Genomic DNA, 24,443 nt, shown 5'->3' on the forward strand with positions numbered 1-24,443 from the left:
ATGCCCCCCCCCCCCCCACCTTTCACACTATGTGCATGGGGAGAGAGCGACTGACTGTTTCTGCGTCTGACTGCTGCTCCACTGGGAGTGTGTGTGTGCTCAGGGGTGTAATCCTCTCTGACAGGGACAGAATAAAGAGATAGGGACAAGGCAACGCCATGCACAGTGTAAACCTCTAAAAGCTACAATCACTGTTCTTCGCTCACAGAGCATCATCTCCTTATGTTATCAACATGATGCTTTTGTTGCTTTTCCCGTTTTTTTTAAGGTTACACACTTTCACTGGGCCGTCACTTCATCAAGACATCCTAACCCCAAAAAGGCCTGAACACATATAACACAGAACCTCAAACTTAAACCCTCAGTGTGGAAACACCAATCTTGTAGACAAGACATGTTTTTGTGTAGAGGCAGAGCCTGTTTCAGTCTCTTTGCAAGTTTTCATACCTCCTGAGTAAGAGCTTGGGGTGGTTCTTGCTCTCTAGGTTTTTGTCAATGAGGTCAGACAGGAGCTGCTTGAGGACACCCGTGGCGTATTCCATCTCCCCCTGCAGCGCTGTCATGATGAGGGAGGCCACATTCCCTCTGTCTCGCATGGAGAAGGACCGCTGCGCCTCCAGAGTGCGGATGAAGGTAAGCAAGAAGTGCTTTTTGGTCAGCAGCTGGCCGAACAACGTCAAAGCCTTCTCCACGTTGGCGGGGACCTGGAGGAGAGGTCATGGTGGGAAGAAGGGTGAGGAGTGTGGAAGATGGTTGGATGAGGGAAATGCATTAATTTGGTGGACACAGGGAAGACAAAACCAAATGGAGGCACGGAAAGAGGAAGGGAATAAAGGTAGAATAAGAGACAGGAGTGAAAGGAAGAAGGGAAGTGGTTAAATAAAGGGGCATGAAAGAAAATCAGGGGGGAAAAGGCAGGTATACACAGAAATGAGTGAGGAAGAGTCAGATAAAGGGATTGCGAGCAGGATGAAGAGGAGGATGTGGAGAAAAGAATTGGTTTTGAGTTATAGTTGAGAGATAGATTAATGAGCATGTGTGAGAATAAGATATATCAGATGAAGGGTACATTGGGAAAAGAGGCACACATTCCCATTCACAATTATATCTGCTCTTTGTATTTCTTCCTTTCTTCACCTCCCTCAATCCCTCACTGCCCCTCCTTTCCGCCGTTCCCCCTTCGGAAGGAGAGGATCGGAGGTTTGAAGCAAGAATGTGAGCTTCATGCTGTAATAAGAAATTGATCTGCCTGCGAGCGCACTACTGTGGCCTGTGATTGCCTGGGCCATACAAATGAAAATCCAATGGTGAGCTACACTATCGCTTTGGAATACAGTTGATAGCCTGGGCAGGTACTGCGCGCCTCAAAGCTCGTTCCCTGCACCCGCCCCCTTACATGCATATCAGCACAGAGCAAGTGTGTGTTTCCATGTAACGTGTGTGACAGACTAATGTCTACACAGGGATGATGGGTGCACTGTTTTCCCACACACAGGTTTAGTGTGGGCATGCAACCCTGGTATATTTACGTGCACATGGTGTCCACACAGTTCATGTGAGTTCATGCGAGGTTCACGTGAGTGAGGGAGTATTTCCTCTTGAGGAATGAGCAGCAGCGGAGGGGAGAGTGTTTTATTGAACGTGTGAACATTGCTTTCTCAGGAGCCTCGAACTGGCTCTGTCCTGTAGAAGCAATCTATCACTTGCACCCGGTTTTAGTGGAGCTCAGGCATTGCTCACTCCCCAAAAAAGAACTGTCCCTTCTCTGTATTACATCAAAGTGGAGCATGGCCAGAAAGAAAAGTGTTTTTTCTTACTAGTACTGGAACTTTCTTCTTCTAACTCAGTCCAACCTCTAACTCAGCTGAGTCAGAGATGTAACATAGTTTATCTTCCTCTAAAATAACGTAATACGTTTCGTTCTCTGTAATCATGCTCCAAAAACAGTCCTTTCTTCAAATCTCTTCTTTGAAAAAGACCATTTATAATCACTCACCTAAAAATGCACACACACACGAAGATCAACTTCCATTCATTCAGACTGTTTGTGTGTATGTGTGTGTGTGTGTTCAGAGAGCTCTCTACTGACCCGTACCTCCATCTCCTTGAGCACAGGATGGTCCTCAATCCCGGGGAAGAGGACCCTCATGGCGTAGGTGCGATATTCCAGGAAAGGGATTCCAGCTCCGTCCAGCTCCTGGGTGAGTTCGTGGATGTCCGTCTGCAGCTCTGCAAAAGCTGCACGAAAGTAAAGGACAAGGATATGTGAATGTTATAAGGTTGGTAAACAGATTTGACCAATAACGAAAACACAGACTTAAATAACAAAATAATTGCTACGGATATACAGATTTTAAATCTTCAGTTTGGTGTTATGCATTCTGCAAGTGGTGGCCCAGCACAAAAGTGCCATTTAATGACACTTTATGAATCAGGCCAGGTTCTGTTTATCCTAAATAAACTACAAATTCACAAGGTGTAAAACACATTGCGGGGCCGTGTGGTTTGTATTTAAATGGAAAATAGAAAAAGACTGAATTTATATAGCAATGCTTTATTTTTTATGCCCACTCAAAGAGCTTTACACAAGTTACATTTGCCCATTCATAGAGCGGTTCTATACTTCTCGTTCACTCAGACATCCCATTCACACACAGCAGTCAGGGGCAATTACATTAATACAACCTCTAATGTTGAGATTGTTTTCTTAACTTATAATAATATTTTTTTCAGAATCAAGACTGAAGGAAACACAAACAAAAAGAAAGCAAGGACAGCTCAGAGTGCGCTATACAAGTTAAAACACCTCAACTCCCGACTCTCCAGCTTTACTTTGACTATCTGTGTCTCCGTGTACCTGCTTCCCACAAACACCATGCTATAGAAAGGTAAAAGACAACATTTTAAAGGTAAGGAAAAGATGGAGGCGGGTGGAGGAGTAGCAGCAGAGAAAAGCAGAAATATGTGACTGCTCTGTGCTGAAGGCGGAGAGAAAGATGGAGGGGAGAAGCAGAGGGAGGACGGAGAGGAAAGTGGTCTGCTGCTCAGTGGCTGGAGGGGAGTTCAGGATGGAATTGCACACATGCAGGAACATGAGCCTGTGAGTGCACACACATTACACGCTTACACCCCACATGCATGTACTCCAGCAAACACACACACGCTCTTCTTGTCTTGCCCCTCAGCCGAGCACAACCTCGTGCCCAGATGATTTATGTGAAGGCATGTGTCAATGTTTCCACACATTCTCCGCTCTGTGTGTTCTGACCCTACTCCGTTTTCTCCACTGGCTTCACATGTCAAATGTAGAGGAAACAAATGGGGTCAAATCAATTCTCACGCTCATATCCACACAATAGTGCCCACAGCGCGTGCTTTTGGTGAACTGCCTCAATTGGATTTTTATAAAACTCCCTTGAGGAGCAGCTATATAGTTCCATTAGCGTGTGTGAGAGTCGGTGTGCCCTGTAGCATCATCCAAAACACACCAACACATGGATACACAGTCCAAACAAATAAACTGAAGCCCAGACTAACAGATGGTTTGCGTCACCCCATCCCTCTCTTCCTATTGCACTCTCTCCCTCTCTCCTCCCTTCAGTGTCATCTTGGAGGTCACCTCTCTCTCTCCCTTGCTATTGCTACATTCCTCCATCTATCTCGGTTCTTTCTCTCTTAGGCCCTCCATCAGTCTCTGCATCTCTAATCAGTCTTTGACTCTAAACAGTACCCAATCCATTCACTCTGTTGCTTTTCATCATTCTATCTTTAAAGTCAATATCTTTGCTCTCTGCAACATTTATATTAACAAAAAAGAGTTAATTCCACCTTCGTACTGTCCATCACTTATTTATATTCTTTCTGTCTTCTCTATATTCTTATAACTTCTTCTCTTTTCAATCTGTTGATCACCCATCCACTACTAATACCTAATATTTATCTAAAATTATCTTCCACTCTTTATTCCCCACAATTTCTGTCCCTGACTTTACTCTTCTCTGCTTCCCCTTCTCTTATATTTCCTCTCTCATAATCTTCAAATCCATCTCCCCCCCCCCCCCCCCCCCCCCCCCCCCACACACACACAAATGATCCGCCTTATTTATCTCCCTCACAACAACCCCCTCACTGCATCCATCCTCTTGTTGTCTTCCAGACAGCGGAGGACAGACAGGGTTAGGGCACCTGGACTCAGCGCCTCACACCCCAGCCAATCACTTGACCCGCTGTGTGATTGAAGGTAGTTGCAAAAGAGCAGGAGACGAGGAGTTGAGTGTCAGGCAAAGTGGCGTGAGCCAATAACTAAGCAGATGAGTGGCACAGTCCTGCATGACTCAAGGAAAGAAATGTGCTGTACAGTTTAAAGTGCACTCCACAGCTCCACAGATTTTACACTTTAAAATTAGTATAATCTTACTAATGATGTCTTCAGGGGTTAATCTCAGTGTGGATTTATAAAACTAAACCAAGTGTAGTTAGTCTGGATTGGAAAATTGGGAAGTGGACTGTATTGGAAGTGTGCATTTAATAATCTAACTGATTTGCCATTTTATTTCATTCTTTTTAGCTTGAGGCACAAAACATCACTTAGACACAAACTGCAGTGGCAGATTTTTTAAGAGCTCTCCATCGATGTAAAATGTTTGGACTCACAATGGAAATTCCAAAAATTATCAAAAATGATGCAGCTGGCTCAGCCTTGTCTTTATTACACCTACTCTTCTTCTTTGCCAAAACATTCCCAAAATGCAATTCAACTTGGCGACGGTTCAATCAGAGACTTGAGGAGTGATATGTTGGTGGCAACTAATGTTACCTCAAGCTGCCTTGAGTGGAGCTCCCCTCAAACTAACAAAAATTAAGTGGTTCTTCAATTAGGTCAACTTACTCAATCTGTACATCTGTCAGTCTCAGGCACACGTGTAGCCTTTTTTGTATTTCATATAGTTTTTGTCTATTTTAATGGATAAAGCAAGGTAGGCAACAATAATGTTGTATATATTCTTAATCTGATTGTGGACTGCTTCTCCTCCTGCTGGAAACAGCAATCAGTGAAACCTCAACAATCAACAAACCTGCAGACCAATTATCCCTGCTATTTACTACAGTGAATATATGTTATTATTAAAGTTGCGGTTCACTAAAACAGTTGACAGATTGAACTGATCTCTATTACCCTGGTTATTAATGTTCTACCGTTTATTCCCATCTCTCTTTGCAGACAAGACAATAGCATCACTGGGCTCCAACTGATCCACACTGTTTCCTGTCCAATGAATATATGCTAATGTGATGATGTGTTTGTTCTATCTCTCCCTAGGATTTTTCTATTTCAAACCTGTCCTCTCTCACTATTGGCCACCTCTGTGCCCTGTATCTATCTAACCTCCATCTCGCAGTGTGGATGGTAGTGAGGCCAGCCAGGCGGCTCTCTTGTGAGGTGGAGAGCCAACATCTGGTGGTTGGTTCAGATCAAAGTACTCCTCTGGAAACACACCAACACCAACACCCACGCACACATGCACAATCACACACCTACACTCACACTCACGCATAGACACTGTGGCCACCTAACAGCAGGGGGACAGTTGGCAAAGTGAGTTAAGGGAGGCTTGGGGGAGCAAAGAGAGAAATGGACAGGAATGCTGAATGGGAGTTGCGCTGCTTTTGAGGTGAAGGTGCAATGAGAGAGAGATTTATAGGAAGTTATCTTGGGAGAAAAATTGAAAAATGATTATGAAAACCTACACGGAGAATACCAGAATTAGATAAATAACCTTCTCAGAGTTCACCAGCTAGAGTTACAACCTCCTGTTGTGGCCAGATTCTGTCCAAACTCACCTTCTTTGCACTCGAGGGCCACCCTGGACTCCAGGTTGTCCATCTGCAGTTGAAGCCGCTTGAGGGTGCGGTCGGCATCTCTAGACTTTCGCTTGTAGGCAATCAGCACCACTATGATGACCAGCAGGAGAAGTCCACCACCTCCGCCAATACCGATGATGGCAGGCAGGGTGAGCAGGCTGTCTGAGTAGATCTGCAGGGTCCCCGGGGAGTATTCAAAGCCTCCAACACGCACCTAGTAGAAGCAAATAAATAGAAAAGTTGCAACCTTGTATGTTGAGCAGGTGGATAAATGGCACTGCACATATTCATAGAAAAAAACAGCAGGTTTTGTTTCCATGATATTTGAACGGTTTATTGTAGAAAGTAAGTTGCTGCCACCAACTTTGGAGCTTACACTGTCAGAATCATGCACAAACATGACATTGTTTTGTCATGAAACAATTTATATTTATAATAACTTTTCAAGTAACATTGTGCTTTACAACAAAGAATATGAAATTCACAAACAATCAGAGCAAAACATTATAATAATAAAGATAATTTAATACATGCTTTTTATAAAGATGTGTCTAAAGAAGAGAGATAAAACAGGTAACGGATTCTGCTAGTCTAATCTCTTCTGGCAGATTGTTCCAAATTTTAGAGGCCCTCACGGCAAAGGCTCTATCTCCTGTGGTTTTCAGCCAAGACTTTTCGAAAAAAGCTACTGAACCGTTCCAAGTCATGATTACAAAGCGTTCGGCCTACACCTGGCCACAACTGCTATAAATCCAATATGATAGTACAAAAAATGGCATGCAAGGTGCCAATATTTAATCCCATGTTGCAGTTATACTGGCAAACCAAGCTCTGCAGTCAGGCCAAATGCAGCCTCAAACTCCACTAAAACTATATCTGGGCTACACACACGCTCAACCATATCACATAAAAACAGTTCTCCCTTGCAGAGCACGTGAATTAAAAAAAGAGGGATGTGTTTTTCTCTGTTACATTTTTTTTCCTTTTTATTCCATCGTCAACAGGCTTCTGTCTATGAAACACTAAATGGAGGGAGGTAAAAATAGACACAGCACAGACCTCTCACGCCCACTAGACATTTTTGGTCTCTATTGAATATCAATACTGTTCAAATCCCAAGGAGGATGGCAGCCAAACGAGACCAATCAAAAGCCCCTAAGACGTAAATACAGTCACAAACACCGCCAGTGGTGTAAGAGACAGGTTGTGTGTGTGCGTCTGTTTGTGTGCGTTCAGCTACGGGAATGGGGGAAGAGATATCTAGAGTAATTTACGAGATTTAGGTCTGATGGATGGGAAGGAAAGAATGAAAAGAATGAATGAAAAGGCAGGAAGTGGATTGACATAAAAAGATGGATGAATAGCTCAGCAGAGGGAACGGGAGCTGTAGAAGACACGCTGATAAAAATGTAAACGCCAGATGCTCCAGAGGGTAAAAGGGAAGAAGCAAGGAGATGATGAAATAACAGGTACTTAGGATAGAAGACTGTAACTCAGAGGGATGTGACGCTCATCTTATAAGGCTTTATATAACTGTATCTGTATGTAAAGAAGCGAGGCATAGCACACAATGGGAAAAAGCTTAACAGTCCTGAAAAAATCATTTAAGTTCTACTTACAGTGACTTTGTGTTCTCCGGTCAGGTTAGGCCATTCACACAACAGCTGGCTCTCCGATAGGGTGAGAATGCAGGGTGTCTCCCCGATCAGCACCGTGTAGTTCAGCTTAGTGTTTCCTGGGGCTGTAGGGATTAGGTTACGGCCCTGGAAACAGACACACACATGCGTTGGTTAATTACAGAAGGTTCAGGTCTGAGGTGGTCTCCATAAACAGAATGATGCTCACAGGGTACAAATGCAAAAGCAACAACCCCAACAGAGATTTAGTGAGAGAAAAAAATATACTTGTTTCTGATCGACTGGCAGGTGTCAACAGTTCAGCGACAGCTTTAAATCAGTACTCTAAAACTGCAGGTAACCGTAGCAACAGTGGATCTCTTTGAAGTTGACAGATAATCATTTTCAGAAATTGAACTGCAACCTATAAAGGATTTGACTTTCACTAATTAAAGTATTATATTCAAATTTTAGAGGAAGCACATTTAAAAATGAAGTCCAAAAATGTGGCGGCCGTGTGATTGGGTTGTTAAGAACAGTAAATAAATACTGGAGCCCACCCCCTCTCCTCTGCTACCTCTACCTTCCTCTCCTCATCCTAATTCACTGTGCTTTAGGGAATATGAGGAATTAACTGCTGACAAATCTTGATGAACATCTAATTTCACTGCAATTATTTAATAGGATGCCATTTCTGAGCTGCTTATTTCTCAAATTCTTTACCCGGAGCATGGTAGGGCAATCAGAGCTTTTCATTATTGAATTATATTTAGAGTTACAGGGGAAGAGAGGCACGATTTTTCATTTCAAAAACTTCCCCCTGATTGGCCAAGAGTAAAAAGGCTTTTGTTTCCCATGAAATTGCATGATCATTTTGTAGCCTGCTCCTGAAAGGCTTTGAAGTTCAAGGGGAGAGGTAAAATGACAAAATATAGCGTGGGGTGGGTTCAAAAAGCACTCAGGATTCAAATGTGTACTTCCTCTACGGCTTAAGAGCGAACACAGCTATGAGGTCTCTCTTCAGACGTATTGATAGATATCTGAGCAGGTGGCAGAGCAACGTATGGGTCCACTTTATAACCAGTATTTCCCTTTGCAGCTGATTTTAATGTGAGTGCTTCAAAAATAATTTTTCAGTCTCCAAACCCTGTCGGAGACAGCAGGCAGAGAAACAACATCTTTCAAGGTTGAGGCAGATCTGAGGGAAAGATGTGTTGAAAGAAAAACTGTCATAGCAGGGAGGAAAGTGAATGTACAGGAATGTTCGGAGGAAATTATTTCAAATGCCTGTCAGCATCTCATCAGTCGGTTGGATGCTAAGGTCCCTGCGGCATTTTCCAAAAATAATTATTAGGATTGAGCTTTTAACATAGTCGATAATACTCAACATTTCTTGCATGCTGATGTCTTCCAATATTGCTCTTGTAATGTGCCCACTAAATGCTAACATCTTGCTACCCTGACTTTGTGCCCGAGTCCTGGTGAGGGTTTTAATGACATTCTTTTTTTTTTACATCTTCATAGAATGACCTTATATAAAAAGTTTTGCTACAAAGCCATGACAGAGTCTATCCTGTCATCATTCTCTTTCACAGACATTAGAAGTATTTTCTAGATCATGAAAGAGAAGAGGAGGCGCGGGAGAAATAACATTAGAAAGGTGTCATACCTGTTTGACAGGTGTCATACAGGAAAAACCAGAAGAAAATAAGACAGAATAGATGATAGGATAGACAAAGAGGAGATGCACAGAGAGAATGAAACAAGTGTTTGAGAAAAACAAAGGAGAGAAAGAACCTGATGAGGAGAGAAAGAACCTGATGGATGTAAAGCAAACCCAGGTAGAGACAAGGCCAAAACAGATCAATGCTAAGAGCACGAGGCAATTTACCTTGAGTATGAGCGGCGAGCTGGGCTTCAGCTCTAGCATGCCTGAGGGGCTCAGGGGTTCAAACACGGGGTCTGGGTGGTAGCTGAAAGTCTCGTTTACCACCAGCACAGAGCGCACATCATCCATGACAAAGCCGATCTCATCAGGACTGCTGCCCGCCTCCAAGAAGCCTTTGTCAGATCCGGCCACAGAGGGCGCCAGACACACCATCACAGTGTTGTTGACAACCGTACAGTTCTTCAGAGGGAGATAGAGAGAGGAGGAGGGCAGGTGAATTTAAGAAGAAGAGATCAAATACGTTGAACAGCTAAATTCTTATTAAAACCTTTCCACCTCATTGACACTGTTGCAAAGAAATCTAATTATTATTCTAACAAATTCATAATCATGAATATATAGAGAAAGAAACAAGGTTATTTGATGTGAGTGCTTAAATGATGAGTAATAACAGATTGAGGAAGAGGCTGGCTTAATAACATCAGTGTTGTAATCAGTGTTGGTATCATCCGGAAATCCCCTGTGGTGCTCGACACTTAAATCAGTCACCGAAGAACAAATTAGGTTGTAATGACACACAGTGGAGCAGAAGAAGTCAGCCACTCGCTGTTAACCATAATGCGGCCCGGCGAAAGAGACCTCTGCATAGTTCCTTTGTATGTTAGCCTCTTACATTATGAACTACACATCACATGCTCGCACACCAAGGAGAACAAAACAAAATCATATTTGTAGGTGTCAAACATTTTAACGAAGGGGGGGACAAAGGGAAAAAGACGGGATATTTTTACTTTCAGCTAAGAGCCCAAGTGTGAGAAAGGTTAGCTAAGCCCTGTGGAGCTAGGTGAAGAGAGGGGGGATTTGCCGGAGCCGCTTTATTGCTGGTTGACATTTCAAAGGTTAAACTGCTAAAAGGAAATTCAACATCAAAAACAAACAGAAAATGGGCCCTTGGCTGGTTGACCGGCGGGTCAAACGTGTGCGTCTGTGTGCCTGTGTTTCTGGAATGTGTGTGTAGCGTCTGCAGATCAGTTTTTCCACAGAGAGTAAGAGGGAGACAGTAGTGTGAGAGAGAGAGAGACCTCTGTGTCTATTTCGGTCTTTCTACTCGAGTCAAGTCACTGCACTTTGTTTTGTCAACTAAAGACTGTGTGCGGGTGTCTGGGTCCAACCACTCACATTTTCTGACTTGGCAGATCCGTACTTGGCTCTCATCTTCGGCTCCTTGATAGTTGCCAGATTGGTCCCAGTAATGGTCAACATGGTTCCTCCGCTATAAAAAGGCAACAAAACAAATTATAGAGAAAATCAAGACAAACATAATCATACAATGGTACCAGGAAAAAAAAACATGTGCAACTCTGTGTCACATATTCATGTCTGTCCTGCTGCACCTTTACTCTTGCAGGATCCAAGAGCATACACTATTCAGCAGACCTATCAGTAGAGATTAATGTTAATAAATCTGTTCTCTGTGGGAGGCAAGAGGGCCCTCCAGTTGGCGATTCACCATTAATGCTCGATCCTGCTGTAGCCTTTCGCCTGCTTATTCATGAAAGCCCATTTTAGGGTAATGATACTAACGCTAAAGCCCTGGCATGAATGCTAAAAGCTTCTTTAAACTGATATGGAGGCTGAGGGGAAGAAGAAGCGAATGGGTAGCATTACTCCTGAGAGCAGAAGCTTTTGGCCTCTTCACGCCAACCCTCGAAAGGCAGGGGAGACATTTTCAGAGTGTATTAAAGTCACACCCTGTTTTTTTCAGCATGAGATGCACTCTAAAACTGTGCCGCCTGTCAATGATCTGACATTTTCCCTAACCTTTACACCTGTGACCTATTCGGGTCTATGCGACGCTGACCAGTGGAGACATGGGTAATATGGGTGAGAGTCCTATTACCCCATACCGCTTTCTTGACAGCCTCCACTGGCCTTAGATGCTGAACTTTACTGATGTAAAGTGTTCTGACAGCAGCTAAATAAGTTAGCATACAACCTAAAAACTGCAGTAGGGTCAGGCGAGGCTGGAAGCCCAGTGTGAGTCACCACTGGAACCAATGTACTAAGAACCCCACATCATATTATTCAGATGATACTGGCTGATGTAAAGCATGGTTTCTTACAGAGAGTGACACAAGACGAGCAAAACTCTGCAATATTGTTTAAGTGTTAAAGCCTTTTTTACATGGATACAAATCATTGGCTTGGGTGTTTTGTATCTGAGAAGCAGCTGAGTACTTGTGATCAATGCAACTAGACAACTACATCGATTCCATCTTGAAATCTAAACAAACATGTAGTAGATGCAGACATGAAAAAACATCCACATCCTAAAAGATGGCTTTATTTTGTTACGGTCACATCAAGCTGGTGTCTAAAAGAGTAAGGCGGTTGAGGCCAGTCTCGGACATCGATGAAATAATTAGCACTTCACCAAATGCTAATTTGGTGAAGAATCTAAAATGAAACTGAAGTTGTTCATTTAAGGTAACGGTTAACCTGCAGTTGCTAAAAAGCTGTAAAAGTTGCTTTGAGTGGATTTGTGTCAGTGCTCGATATTTCCACAATTACAGAGTAAACTATATGATGTACTGTGTAGACTGTACTACAGTTTGTAAACAAAACGTATCTGTGTTGTTAGCTAGTAGAGCCTCCACTTGAACTGAGGGGAGCAAGTCTCAGTTATGTCAGATCTGTGTTTAGGACAAGGGCGGCTCTGTGTTGTTTGAAATATCCCCGGCAACAGGGTCACCAAAAGGGAAGCGGCGACGAAATATCTTGGTAAATAAAAAGCGTGATTGGCCTGGAGAACCATGCACCTCTTCCTCTGGGAGGGCAGAGTGAAACACTAAACACAAGCCTGGCTCTGGGGTTATTTCCCCCCCTTGCCTGGAGCCAACATTTTCATTCGCCTTCCCCTCGCCTACCCTCAACATTTCATTCATCTCATTCCAAATGAGACTCTCATCTGCTCACACCTCTTTCGCATGAAGACAGACTTCTGTCTCCCCGCAGAGTTTTAAACGTGGCCCCCATTTTCACCTCAACCCCCTGCAATGATGCAGTAGTGGATTGTTACGCTGTAATTTAGTGTGTTGCTGCTTTGTGATCTCCATCTATTCTTTTGGAGGCATCTATTACCTGGATACCAGCATTCAAGGATTTTAAATTAAAGCAACAAGAAAAAATAAAAAAAAATGAATAATGTACTACAACTTCCTAGAACTATACTTTTTCAGTAATTGAGAAAGTGTGTGTGTCTGTGTTTGTGTGCATGCTGGCTTCATATCTGAGCTGTGGAGTAGAGGAGTTTCTAGGTCAAACCAGTGAGCCCATTAGCATTTGGAAGTTCCAAGCTTTTTTTTCCTCCTGAACACAGCTTGTGTTTGCACAGGAAATCTTCCTGTGGCTATGGAGTCTCATTTCAATAAGTCAAATAATATTTACAGATACATCTCTGCTGCAGCTCATCAACAAGGAGTGCACTGCTTCAGGAGCCTCCTTCACTGCTGTTCCTGCTCTTAAAGATTTACTTTTGAAACATAAAGATACACAGAATAAATAAGATTCCTTTGAAAAGCAGGATGACTGTAAAAACAGAGAGGAATGTTCAGTTCGTTCTTTTTTCCAGAGCCAGACAGGGAGTGTATGCCAGCAGAATAATACTTTTATCACATACTGTAGAGTTCATATTACAGTTATGAAACAAAAGTAGTATTAATGTATAGCACACACCATCAGGGATCAATAAAGTATTTATGCATGTGTATCTGCTCTCCAGATCAGTACTTCAAGCAGAATTGCAGATGAAAAGCTAAGTTGATGTAAATTATAGATAATGAAACAATCATGTGATATGCAGATTCGTTATACAATGATGTCTGATGATGTTTGCTATATGGAGCAGCAAAACAATATAGTTTTAGGTCTGACATGTAGGCTGTATATTTTTCAAGTAATTAATCATTCACTTTAGTCTCTGTCACATTCATAGGAGAGGTTCATCTTTGCTCTGATTGGGACCTCACCTGGCGATACTCCAATCAGGTTCGATCTTGAGGATGGTCGGATCGTCTGTGTAGTTGAACTTGACCTCTGGGTTCCTCAGCTCAGCAGCATTGATGTCAACCATGACTGGGGTGGTTCCTGAATTTTGTCCCGCCGGGGTCACACACACTATCTCCTTATTACTCCGCCTGGAAGAGCAATAGATGAAGGGAGGAGGTGAATATGAGGGAGAAAGTTTGAACTTGGTTCAAGGTTCTTTAAGTTGACTGTGTGCTCAAAGGAACAATACTCTAGGAAGACTTTGAATATTTCACTCTGGCAGTTTCTGAGACAAACAAAGATTTTTTTTTATTTAGGGCATCTGATAAATAATTCATAAATAATTTACCAGATCTCATAAAAAAGCAAGTGAAGACCCTGATGCACACACGCAAAATGGTGACAGTCACCAATCCACAAGGCCAACATCTTTCACTCCATCCATCCATAGTTTCATCAGCCCGAATCACAGATTGCTGTATACTTCAAAGCTCCTCTCTCTCTCTTTCTATCTATCACTCTCTGTCATTCTCTCCTTCCCTCCTGCGCTTTCTCTGGCTAATAGATCTGAAGTGACAGATCAGGCTGGTAGTGTTTCTGTGTGATGTAACCCCCTCCGTAGCAGACAGGCGGCCAGCTGTGTCCTACTGGGAAACTTTGTGTAGCTGCCAGAAACTTTGTGCTCTACTCCAGTGGCTCTTTCCACTGTGCCCTCCCCCCTGCCAGGGGGAGACACCGATGGCCAAGCAGCAGGGATATGCCTACCTGTGAGTTTTGAGTAGGTGTGCTCACATTGTGAGGACGAGAAGTTTAACATTGGGTGAGGTTTTGTCACTCATCGTCTGCTGACATCCTGCAGTTACGATGTGTGTAAATGGGTGTGTGTGATTTATATGGCTGGTGCCGCCATGTGAAATTTGTATCTGTACACAAATCCTTCCCTGGTATCTGCTGTGAAACTGAAATCCATGGAAAGATGGAAGATGATGGAGAAGTTGAAACCTATCTTGGCAGCTCTATCCTGGCGGGCTGCGGTGGAGTGGAGTTTGGCAACTGAGCAAAAAGCCGGACACATATTCCTATTGTCTCCCAGGGGGCACTTTCAACAATGTCCTAAGACTGAGAGGGGATGAAGAGGGGATGAATATAGACGGATAAAATTAAGAACAATATAAAAAAAACTGGCTTTCCACATTCCACCAGTGCTGTGTTTCCACGGAAACCATTTTCACAACACTGTCGCTGTCAAGAGCCTGTGGTGCCCGTACGTATTTTTGACAAGGTTGCAGCCTCACAAAAGAAAGCCAAGAGGGCATACAGAGAGAAAAGGAGTTGCAGAGGGAGATAAGAGGATGTGTGACTCGGGGTAAATAGGTTTTGATTAAAGCGGAGGCCCCACTGAATACGAAGACACATTAAAGAGATGGACTCAACCAGTTCATTAGTTTGGTCATAAAGGTTATTGCTGCTCAGTGAATGAAAGGCCAAGACTATTATGTTCACCTTTCTGAAGATGTGCTATAGAGCTTTAAATTGGCCTTTACTTTTCTTTTGATATGATATGAAAAGAACTTGAGAGGTCCAAGCTCATTAGTTTAACCTGTGACTTGTTGCCTAAGAGAAAGAAAGAAACCACTATAACAAAAACACCAGCATTTGCTAGAATTTGTTACGAGGGAGAATCAAGAAAAGCTAAAACATGACAATCTTCAGTCTATAGCCTTTCAGTATATACATTGCTTTTGTTAACCAGCAATCTTCTCAGCATGTTTTTTTTCTCTTCCATCTACGAGACACCAAACATTGGTGGATTAAGTCCAGAGCTCAGTTTTCTGTCAGTTTGCCAGGAACACACTCAATAGAGTTCTTGGCTCGAGGAATTAAGCGTCATATCAAATTAGATCAATGTCTCCTCTCCTTGAAGTCCTGGCCCAACCTCTCAGAGAGTGAGTGACAACAGAAGATAACATAGGCAGATCATTCTAAAAACCAAATGCTCAAAGATGGCAAAATCTGAGTTACCAATAACCAGCAGCACCATATCTTTTCCCTTTCAAATTGAAGTCATATGTTTTACCAAATGTGGGCCATGCACTGAAGTCCTTCACAGCAACACTGAACAACGACATCAGTTTTCCAGAGTAAAACTACACCGGCATTCTCACAATTACAGTGAATTACTGTATAGTGCTGCAGGTCTTGGTATGACTAGCTACATTCTTCAGACCTGTGGCAAATCCATCCATCCATCATCTCATCCCATTAGTCTTCAATGAACCTAACCCCAGTTTGTATGTCTTTGGGCTGTTAGAGGAAGCCGCAATACCTGGAAACCTACGCACACAGAGAAGGAACATGCAGACTCTAGTACCTGACCAAAAGGTGAAAACAGAATTACTGTAGCTACTTAACAGAAACTGTGGCAGAAGGACGTTTTAATTCTGTGCTTCAGAATTATAAACAGCCAAATTTGATAATAGTGTATCTTGTAACAGTCATGTCACATGCACATTGTTCTCCACTGTTGAGAAAGCTTTGAACAACTCACTCCCTGCCTTCAGAACAGCACAATGGAAGTTTAAACAGTCAATTTCCCCAGTGATCTAAGCCTCTATAAATACGTCTACAAGCAGCAGGACATTTGTGACTAAGTGACAAAACAGTATCTCAAAAAGTCTTCCATGAAAAATCAATACTGAATGCCAGAGTGATAGGTTTATCATCAAAGACCATGGATTTACTTAACAAGGAGGACTTAAGTAAAAAATGTAAAGTTGTTGCCATAAAAAAAATGCATTTTCATAGTGATACTTGTACATTTACAGCTAATCTAAGAAAATGATATGTTGCACTTCACCTGAAACACTGGTGTTGGGTAGTTTAAATTGACTTACCTCTCGAACAAACAAGGGTGAAGTCCTATCTTCACAGCTACAGCACTCCCTGCATTGAGATGACTGCCTTCAATGGTGATCCTGGTTCCTCCAGACAGCGGGCCAGTGGAAGGTTGGACACGTGTAAAGTACGGAGACTGAGGAGCAACACACAGACAGAGGACAGGCAGGTGGAACATGACTTATTGGCCTGACCAGGGAAACAGAATTTTGTATTAAAAAACATGCATAAAGCTTTGCCGTAGCTACACTCACCACAAAGGTGAAGGGTTTTGTTGAGATTGCTTTGTAGTCAGGGTGAATGCAGTCCCTCACACACACCTCCACCTGAGCCTCCTGCACCCTGTATCCTGTTGCATCATTGAGCCGACACACAATCCTGAAAAAGGGAAACACACAGATGGAGAAAAGAGATTGATTATGACAAATATCACAAAGTTTTCTCTCAGTGTTTACGTAAGAATAAGACAGATTTTCCAGAACTTAGAAGACTTAGTGAAGAAAAGAAAACAGAGGGGGGTAACAGAAAGAGAGCAGCATTTCTCTTCTGCTCTAAGTCAGGAAAACATTCCAGTAGCTCAGAATAAACAAGTTCAGTTGCCTTATTCATATGAATAACACAAATCTGACCGAATTGCTTTATTAGTGGAAATCTGCAGTGCTAAGAAAGAGGGAGTTTCGCGCGCGTGTGTCTGCATTAGTGGATCTTTAGAACTGTAAGCTTCACACTTGGCCCTGGGCGCGGCTGGCCAAATGAAAATCCACCGGTGAAATGATTGAGTAAGGGGAGGAGTGGCGGTGTAGCCCAGAGGGAGAACACACACACATACACACACTTCATGTTTCACCCACTGGAGACACACTTGACTGTTAATTAGCCGCAGCGAATGAATGAGATGAAGAGAAAGGGTGAGAGTACAGAGGAGAGAGGGAAGTAGAGAAAGGAGGAGAAAGAAACGGGGAGAAAGAAAGGGAGAGACGGTTAAAGTGAGAGAGGCTGATTAACTGAACAAGCTCATCTTCGACACGTCTCCAACACATCTCAACTCTTCAGCCTCCCTGCAGGTGGCCATGGCAACTGCAGCGCTGCGGCAGCGATGAGTTTCACATTCCAGCGCTGTGTGCCTCTCTATTGTTTTTATTTCCCCTTTCATTTATTCCCAGGTATCCCAATATGACAGGGGCCGTGATTAAAATGCTGGACAACTCTCAGTTAGGCAGTAGCTTCAGCATCATTAGTGCACAGATGACAGGTGGCTACATTGAGCTGTTACGTGGTTAGATAGACAGAAAGATCATGGTGCATTTGTAAAGAGGATAACATTATCAATTATACCTCACTCAATCAAGCATCTGAGGTGAAATGTGTCCGTGAAAAATTAAACCTTTTTCAAATTGTCACAGAGAAAATACTTATAAGGCGATAATTAAAAGAGAAACACTGGATTCTGTTTTTCTCACTGATGGAAATGATTTACTTTTCTCACTGTGGAATCAAATCCATGTAGTAAATATTTCACTGAGGTGAATCACAAGCAAACCAAAGGAAAGAAAGAAAAACACATTTTGTTTCAATTTAAGAAACAGGGAGTGGTGGGCAGGCTACAAGCAGCACAACTGCTGGAAGAGAGAAAATGAAACGAGCAGGAACAAGAACAATGTGTCTACATTTTGCCCGACAATCCGTACACCTCCTTCTCCGGCAGCTGACCTTTGACCCATGCTGTCAGTTCCACAACCCCATACTTTCTGCTCTGCTACAGCTCGGATAGGGTCACTGGGATGACGAGAGGAACAAGGCCACTAATGGCACCGTATGGCTAACATCACTTTTAATTAGCATGACAGCATCACTGCCAGCCGAGCACACCTCCTCCTCTTCCTCTTGGTGCTATGGCAACAGGCCAACGAAGCCTTACAGGGCGGACAGGGTTAAACTTTGAAACCTCTGTGGTTTTTAATGTGAACACCCGGACACAATTAATGTGCAGTGAAGAACCACCTGAGTTACTACATGGAACATGGAACCACCTGATATTTTTCTACGGCAGCAGAAGCACACATACAAATAGCATGTTCTGTGTGAATGAGACAATTTATATGAGGATATAAATTATAAATCAAGGCTGATATGTCACTGCCATTTTATCTTAACCCATTTTGGGGACGCCTGTCATTGCTGGTGAGAGCTGCAGAGCATTGCGTTGTGCTGTCTGCCAAACCATCAAAGTCACATTTCTTCTGTTTCCTTCTTAGTGAGGGGGCAGAGAGAAAACAGAATCTGCTGGGACTGTGCTACACAACTCCAGCAAATGGAGCGTTTGGGTACAAATGACAGCTCCATAGTTGGAAATAGAATATTGAGGACACCTCCAGCTGTGACGAGTGTCCCCAATTTTTCCTCATCCTAAATTGTATCTTTGCTTCTAAATTAATTCTACATAAAATACAGAGTGTGACTCATTAAATAGTTTCACTGACTCGGACCAAAAAAAAACAGTGTTTCTGGTTAGCTGTAATAATGGGGCACCAGCGTCACACTGGCTGTGGTTGCCAATTGTTTTGCATGCCGAATGAAATCTAATTGAGGATTCCCATGTTATAACTTAAATGGATGCTAAAGAATATTATTGAAATGAGGCAACCCATTTACAGAAGACAAAGAGTTCAGTCATGTCCAACAAACCGAAAACTCAAGAGAGAACTTAAGAGTTATGATTACCTACTGCTGTTGCACACATTTTCCCGTAATATACTATCACGGTTATTGAATCAGAGTTAAGTTCATTCCAGCTGCACCAAGTCTAAGTCTCAATTGTCCAGAAAGCAGTTAAAGTAACTTAATTAGGTGGAGCGTTTACATGACAAGCTTTCAACTGTGGAATCATTTTTAGATGATATATACCACCCACCTCAAATGTCATTAAGTTTAACCCAGAAATTTCTAAATGAATTCTGATCGAGGTGGTTACGCAAAGTTTTTGTACTCTGAGTTGAATTCAGCTGCCACCACATTTCCACGGTCCACACTAACCAGTGTAAAACACAGCACGAGCCCTCTTCTGAGGAATTGGTTAAATTGAAAGAGAATGTTTCACTAAAACCTTTGCAGGCTTGACTGAAGCTGAGAGAGAGTTTCAGGGTTGAACTCGGTCCTCAGCGTCACGTCAACATTGGACAAGTAGAGTCTAAGAAACAAGATGCTTGAGAGTGAGAGGTAGGAGATGAGAGATGAGGACAGAGATAGTGTCAACGTACTGTTCAGCGCTGATGTACTGGTCCTCCTGGGGGTTGCAGGTCACCTTTCCGATTCGGACTCCATTCTGGATGTCTTTGAACTGCAGACCCAGGTTTTCGCCGGAGATCGTCAGCATGGTTCCTCCCTGCCTGGGCCCCGTCTCTGGAGACAGCTGTGAGGCAGAACAAGTGCAAGAGGGCATACGTTAGCCAGAACAACACATGTGACAATCAACTTACTCAAAACAATATGTCACAGAGCATATATTGTATGTTATCATGAATGATGGTTTGCTTAAGTGATTACGGTCATGTCCCATTCTGCATGAATCAGAGACTTGCCACCTCATTAAGTGAGATGAAAAATGACCTTGGATCCATTAACTCCACCTCAACTCAGTCAAACATTCACCACCTGCCAACTCACGCACTTAACCTGGACCCACCCATCAAGCCCTCGCCTACATCTCTCATTTAACCTTGTGACGATTAATCTACTCTACACAATTACTGCGCACAACGACCTCTGCTCCCTTTCTTTCCTCTGGAGGTCCGTGAAAGGTGTGCAGAGGTGCTAATGGCTATTCGAGGCTAGCCCAACGCTAATCACGATCCCATTCATCCAGCCCCGACGCAGACAATGGCCCCGCTGGTAATCAGTCATTACTAGCATAATTAGGGCTAAAGCTAATTGGATTAGAACCTGGCGGAAGGGGGTGGGGTCATTTGTTGCAGCCTGGTGGGTGTCGTGGCGTGGGGGTGCTGGTAAGGTCACATTTTGACTTCACTTGCCATAAGGGAAGCATAACATAAATTGTCATCGATAACGCTCACACTCCTGCTCTCAGTCAAACATTTCCCCTTTAAGTATGAGTTCCACTGTATAGAAATATCGATCCATAAATAACTTCGGTTTTGTGCCGGGTAAAAAAGAGAAGATCGCACACAGGACTACAATGACACTAACAACCCCGGTCAGCTGAGTAGGGTGTCCCAGGATGCTTTTGCATTCACAATGTGAAAAGAATATGGATAAATGTGGCCCAGTCCACCTCTGAATGGCATCCTCACAAAATAGGAGATGCCAGGGTTCTTGTGACATGGCAACTTGAGTAATGCCATCAGTTAAAGCGAATGTTCAGGAAAATCATGAAATATCCGCTCCAATCAAACAACTAGCAGCAATGCATGTGGCATAGTTTAGCGGAGCATCCCCCATTTTGTACTATGGTTCCAATTATTCTTTCAAAGGTCAGTGCTGTCAAGACAATATGCAGTTGGTTAACAATTTGATTAATTTGTCAGACCTGGCCATATTTGAACTTTACACCAGAAGACCATGTTAACCTACTTTACCTATGTGAGCAAATCCACAGAGGGCGGCAATTCTAGTAAAATGAACAGAATCGATTTTGCTGTAGCTTAGAACGGTCCTATACTAACAAATGATACTGTTTCAACTTCATAGCTGAGAAAAAATTAGCATGGGGACAAGGAGTGCACAGATGCCAAAAATGGTTTAGAGATAGTTTGGGAAATATGTTTAATCGAAGTCTTGGTGTAAATTAGACAAGATGTTCTATACTGCTCTTTGTCTAGTTCTGTCAACGCTGGTCTTTCTGTAGTTTAATTCAACATCTGTAAATGGACTGACAACCCATTCAATTACATTAGATGTGAGAAAGAGCACACAGGTAATGGAATATCATGTTTTATACTGTCTGGTGAGGTCACATTATCTAATCCTATACACATGCTGGGTTACACGCAGCCTTCACCTTGAGACATCTGGCATCCTCTAGGACTGTCCTTGGAGGTGCTGGGAAAATGACTGTGTTCTTGGTTCTCACACTAAGAAGTGTGGGATAGCTTTGGTCACAGTAATTCAGCAGAATAGAAGGATTTATAAATGTCTAATGCACCACCTACCAGAATCCCAAAGCTCAATAATTTACTTTTCAAATCTTGTTTGTTTACTATGTAAAAAAAGGGTAAGTAGAGGGAGAATAACTTTAACTGTTTTAACAAGAATGTTATTTATCGACTACTTGCCAAGAAAGGGATTACATTTATATCCTAAAATATCAAATTATAAGTGTTTCTGCAGTCTTTCAGATAATTTCGATAAACTCTCTCAACTTGCTCAAATCTCTGTTCCTCCACCTGGATCCTCACAATGATCCTTCAGTCTAACATCATTATAGAAAAGGTGGCAGGCTGGTAAAAGCCACAGGTGTCGAGGACACCACGGACAGAAACTCACAATAGGAACAAAGCCCAGTGTCACGCAGGCCAGAACTGAAATGCCAAAGTGATTAAGGAGTGTTTTCATTCTTACACCAGCACAGATTCTGATGAACATTCCTCCTCCTTCTTCACTCGCCCTTTCCCTTTCCCTCTTGCTCTCCGGGCTGTCTTTTTTTAAATGTATCCTCGGTCTCTTTGTCAATGGGCCTGAATATATATATTTTAGCTGGAGACAAAAGAGCGAGTCAACCAGTTCTTCTTCTTCAATCTTCAGATATGGAAATCAAATCTCTAATTCTCTAACACTGGCTTATCAGAGCAAACACACAGACATGCATGTGCATGCAATACACAGAGACACATACTCATTGTAACATCCGCAACTAAACAACTCATACATAAAGCCCTTTTTGATAAAAGCCACCAGTCTAAACACTATCTATTCTGCTTTTGCTGTCGCAGTGCTCTACACCCATTTAAACTCCCTTTTTTTCCCTCTTTGTCTCTGAGTATTCCCGTTGTGTCGAAGGCTTTGTGTGAGGCCTATTGTGGCCGGCTGAGCGGCAGAGCAGAGACAGCATCTGACTGTTATAGGAGGAGATGAGAGGGGGAAGCAGGGGACACAGAAAGAGATGATATGAACATCTGAAGTCTATCTGTCATATGTGAGACTCTCAAAAACAAAAAGTCATAAACAAACAGCGAAAAGGAAGAAGTTTTGACTGCTATCTTTACTATTAAATTCTACCTGTGAGATAAAAATATCAAGGATGTAGTTGTGTAGCTTTGTACACAAGACAAAGCAGCCCTCTTTAGAGGAAACAGACAGAAGGAGATAAAGGTGGATGGTAATGGAAGAGGAAGAAGGAGAAGAAAGTAAAAAGAATTGAGGTTTAAACCGGGATGAGGCAAGTGAGATGGTTAAAGGTATGGATGGAAGAGAGAGAAACAGAGGACATGAAGAGAGCTAAGAAAAGAAAGCAGGTCGGGGAAACAGATAGGTAGAGAGAGATAAAGAAGTCTGGCAAAGGCCAATATTGCAGTCTAACAATACATGAGGGAGAAATGATTGGCCTTTCGAAAGCGAACAAGCTGTGCAACTGGACACAGACAAAGACACACACACACTCAGACATTTTAACTTGCAAAACCAGAAAACAAAACACACACAGGAACAGTGTGCATTAATATGCCACATGCTAAGACACAGTAAGTGTCCCCCCATAGAAAGTCACACACGTACGTAAACGCACACACAGCTTGTGCTGTTTTAATTGGTTTCTAAGGGCTAGCCGTAATGCTCTTCCTGTCCCCTAGGAAAAGGCAGGCAGGAGATGATGGATGATGGAGGACCAGGCAGCATCCAAGGCCAGTACTAGGACACTGCCACACTACACTGGAAGACAGCCCTCGACATTATGTGTGTTTGTGTGTGTGAATGTGTGAAACCGTCTCTGAGGCGGCAAATGTGATTTTGATTATGATCTTACAAACCCATGAATACATATTTTATCTCTGGTTTTAAATATTTTAATCTGGGTATCTGCATGAGTTTGTGTGTTGGAACCACAGTGTATTTGGCTTATGTGAGTGTGTTTGTGCTGGCTCACATGCACACACAAGCTGTATATTTGCTTGTTGTGAGAGGAGTTATAATTAATCTTAGTGCATGGTGTCATTGCAGAGAAAAAAAAAACAGAACTTTGACCGTCCGGCAGCCAAATCCTTGCAGGGTGTAAAACCGTTCATTTAGGGTCTAAAACATAAATTTCTGTTTTTGGAGAACAGCACTAAGATGCCAGAGCTATTAGCCGAACAATATTCGACTGCACAGTATTGAACAACTTCAAATGGGCAATAGTACACAAGGATATGACACCAAATGGGTTCAACATGTGCAGCACTGAAAGTATCAAATAGCTGTATATATACATACATGTGTGTGTGTGTGTGTGCGCAGATCTGCCTGTGTGTGTGTGTGTGCTTGTTCACACTCTCTCCAGTGGCGTTTCCCACATTCTCCATTCCAAATGAAATTAGGGGCTAATCCGCAAGCTAATGGCCTCACAGCAGCTAGCATGCTGCAAAAATGAACAAAGTGGACTTCATGAAGCAAAAGGAATAAACAAAAGAGTGGGGATAAAACAGGAAGAGAGGGATTTGACTGAATGGATGGTAAGAAGCGGAGTAATATTCAATTTGTGTGGCGCCTGTGATGCTCTTTGGGGAACTAAAGGATGAAATGGCAGGAGAAAGGGGAGCGATTTTCTTTGTCGCCTACAGATGTTCTTTGGCATTAAATGTCACACTGTAAATGTCAAAGGTTGAGAGGAGATGTGATAACACTTCTTGCAGTGTCTCTCTCCCCCTCGGTTCTTCTCTGTCTGTCCGTCTGTCTCAGACATTCAGTATGTTTCTCCTCTTGCTGTTTTTGAAGCTCTTCTCGGCTGCTTCTTGACTGCCACCAACATCATGCCCTGAGGCCAGGATTTACCCCTCAATATGCATGCACGCACGCACGCACGCATGCACAGACACACATCTCTCCCTTTCATGCACAGCCCCCCACCTCTCTACACATGCATACACACAACCCAATTGCCTCTGTATGCTTGTTTCAAAGAGATAACTGAAGCGAGCAGGAAGAGCGAG

The 24,443-nt window shown here is 42.9% G+C and overlaps 1 protein-coding gene across 2 annotated transcripts in view; it reads right to left on the minus strand.

Annotated features, from left to right (window-relative positions):
• LOC133963007 (plexin-A1-like) overlaps positions 1-24,443 on the minus strand; it is a 178,333-nt gene that overhangs the window by 16,059 nt on the left and 137,831 nt on the right. Inside the window, exons 13-22 of one of the 2 annotated variants that reach the window (XM_062398223.1) lie at positions 19,566-19,717; positions 16,563-16,686; positions 16,308-16,444; positions 13,395-13,562; positions 10,546-10,639; positions 9,370-9,606; positions 7,482-7,625; positions 5,842-6,076; positions 2,096-2,238; positions 448-704 (exon numbers count right to left, since the gene is read on the minus strand). In XM_062398223.1, coding sequence (XP_062254207.1) covers positions 448-704; positions 2,096-2,238; positions 5,842-6,076; positions 7,482-7,625; positions 9,370-9,606; positions 10,546-10,639; positions 13,395-13,562; positions 16,308-16,444; positions 16,563-16,686; positions 19,566-19,717 — 1,691 coding nt within the window. Of the gene's footprint in view, positions 1-447; positions 705-2,089; positions 2,239-5,841; positions 6,077-7,481; positions 7,626-9,369; positions 9,607-10,545; positions 10,640-13,394; positions 13,563-16,307; positions 16,445-16,562; positions 16,687-19,565; positions 19,718-24,443 lie in introns of both variants that reach the window. The other variant, XM_062398222.1, reaches the window with a different exon arrangement.

Source organism: Platichthys flesus, chromosome 2 (assembly GCF_949316205.1).
Source record: "Platichthys flesus chromosome 2, fPlaFle2.1, whole genome shotgun sequence".
In the NCBI taxonomy this organism is placed as follows: Eukaryota; Metazoa; Chordata; class Actinopteri; order Pleuronectiformes; family Pleuronectidae; genus Platichthys; species Platichthys flesus.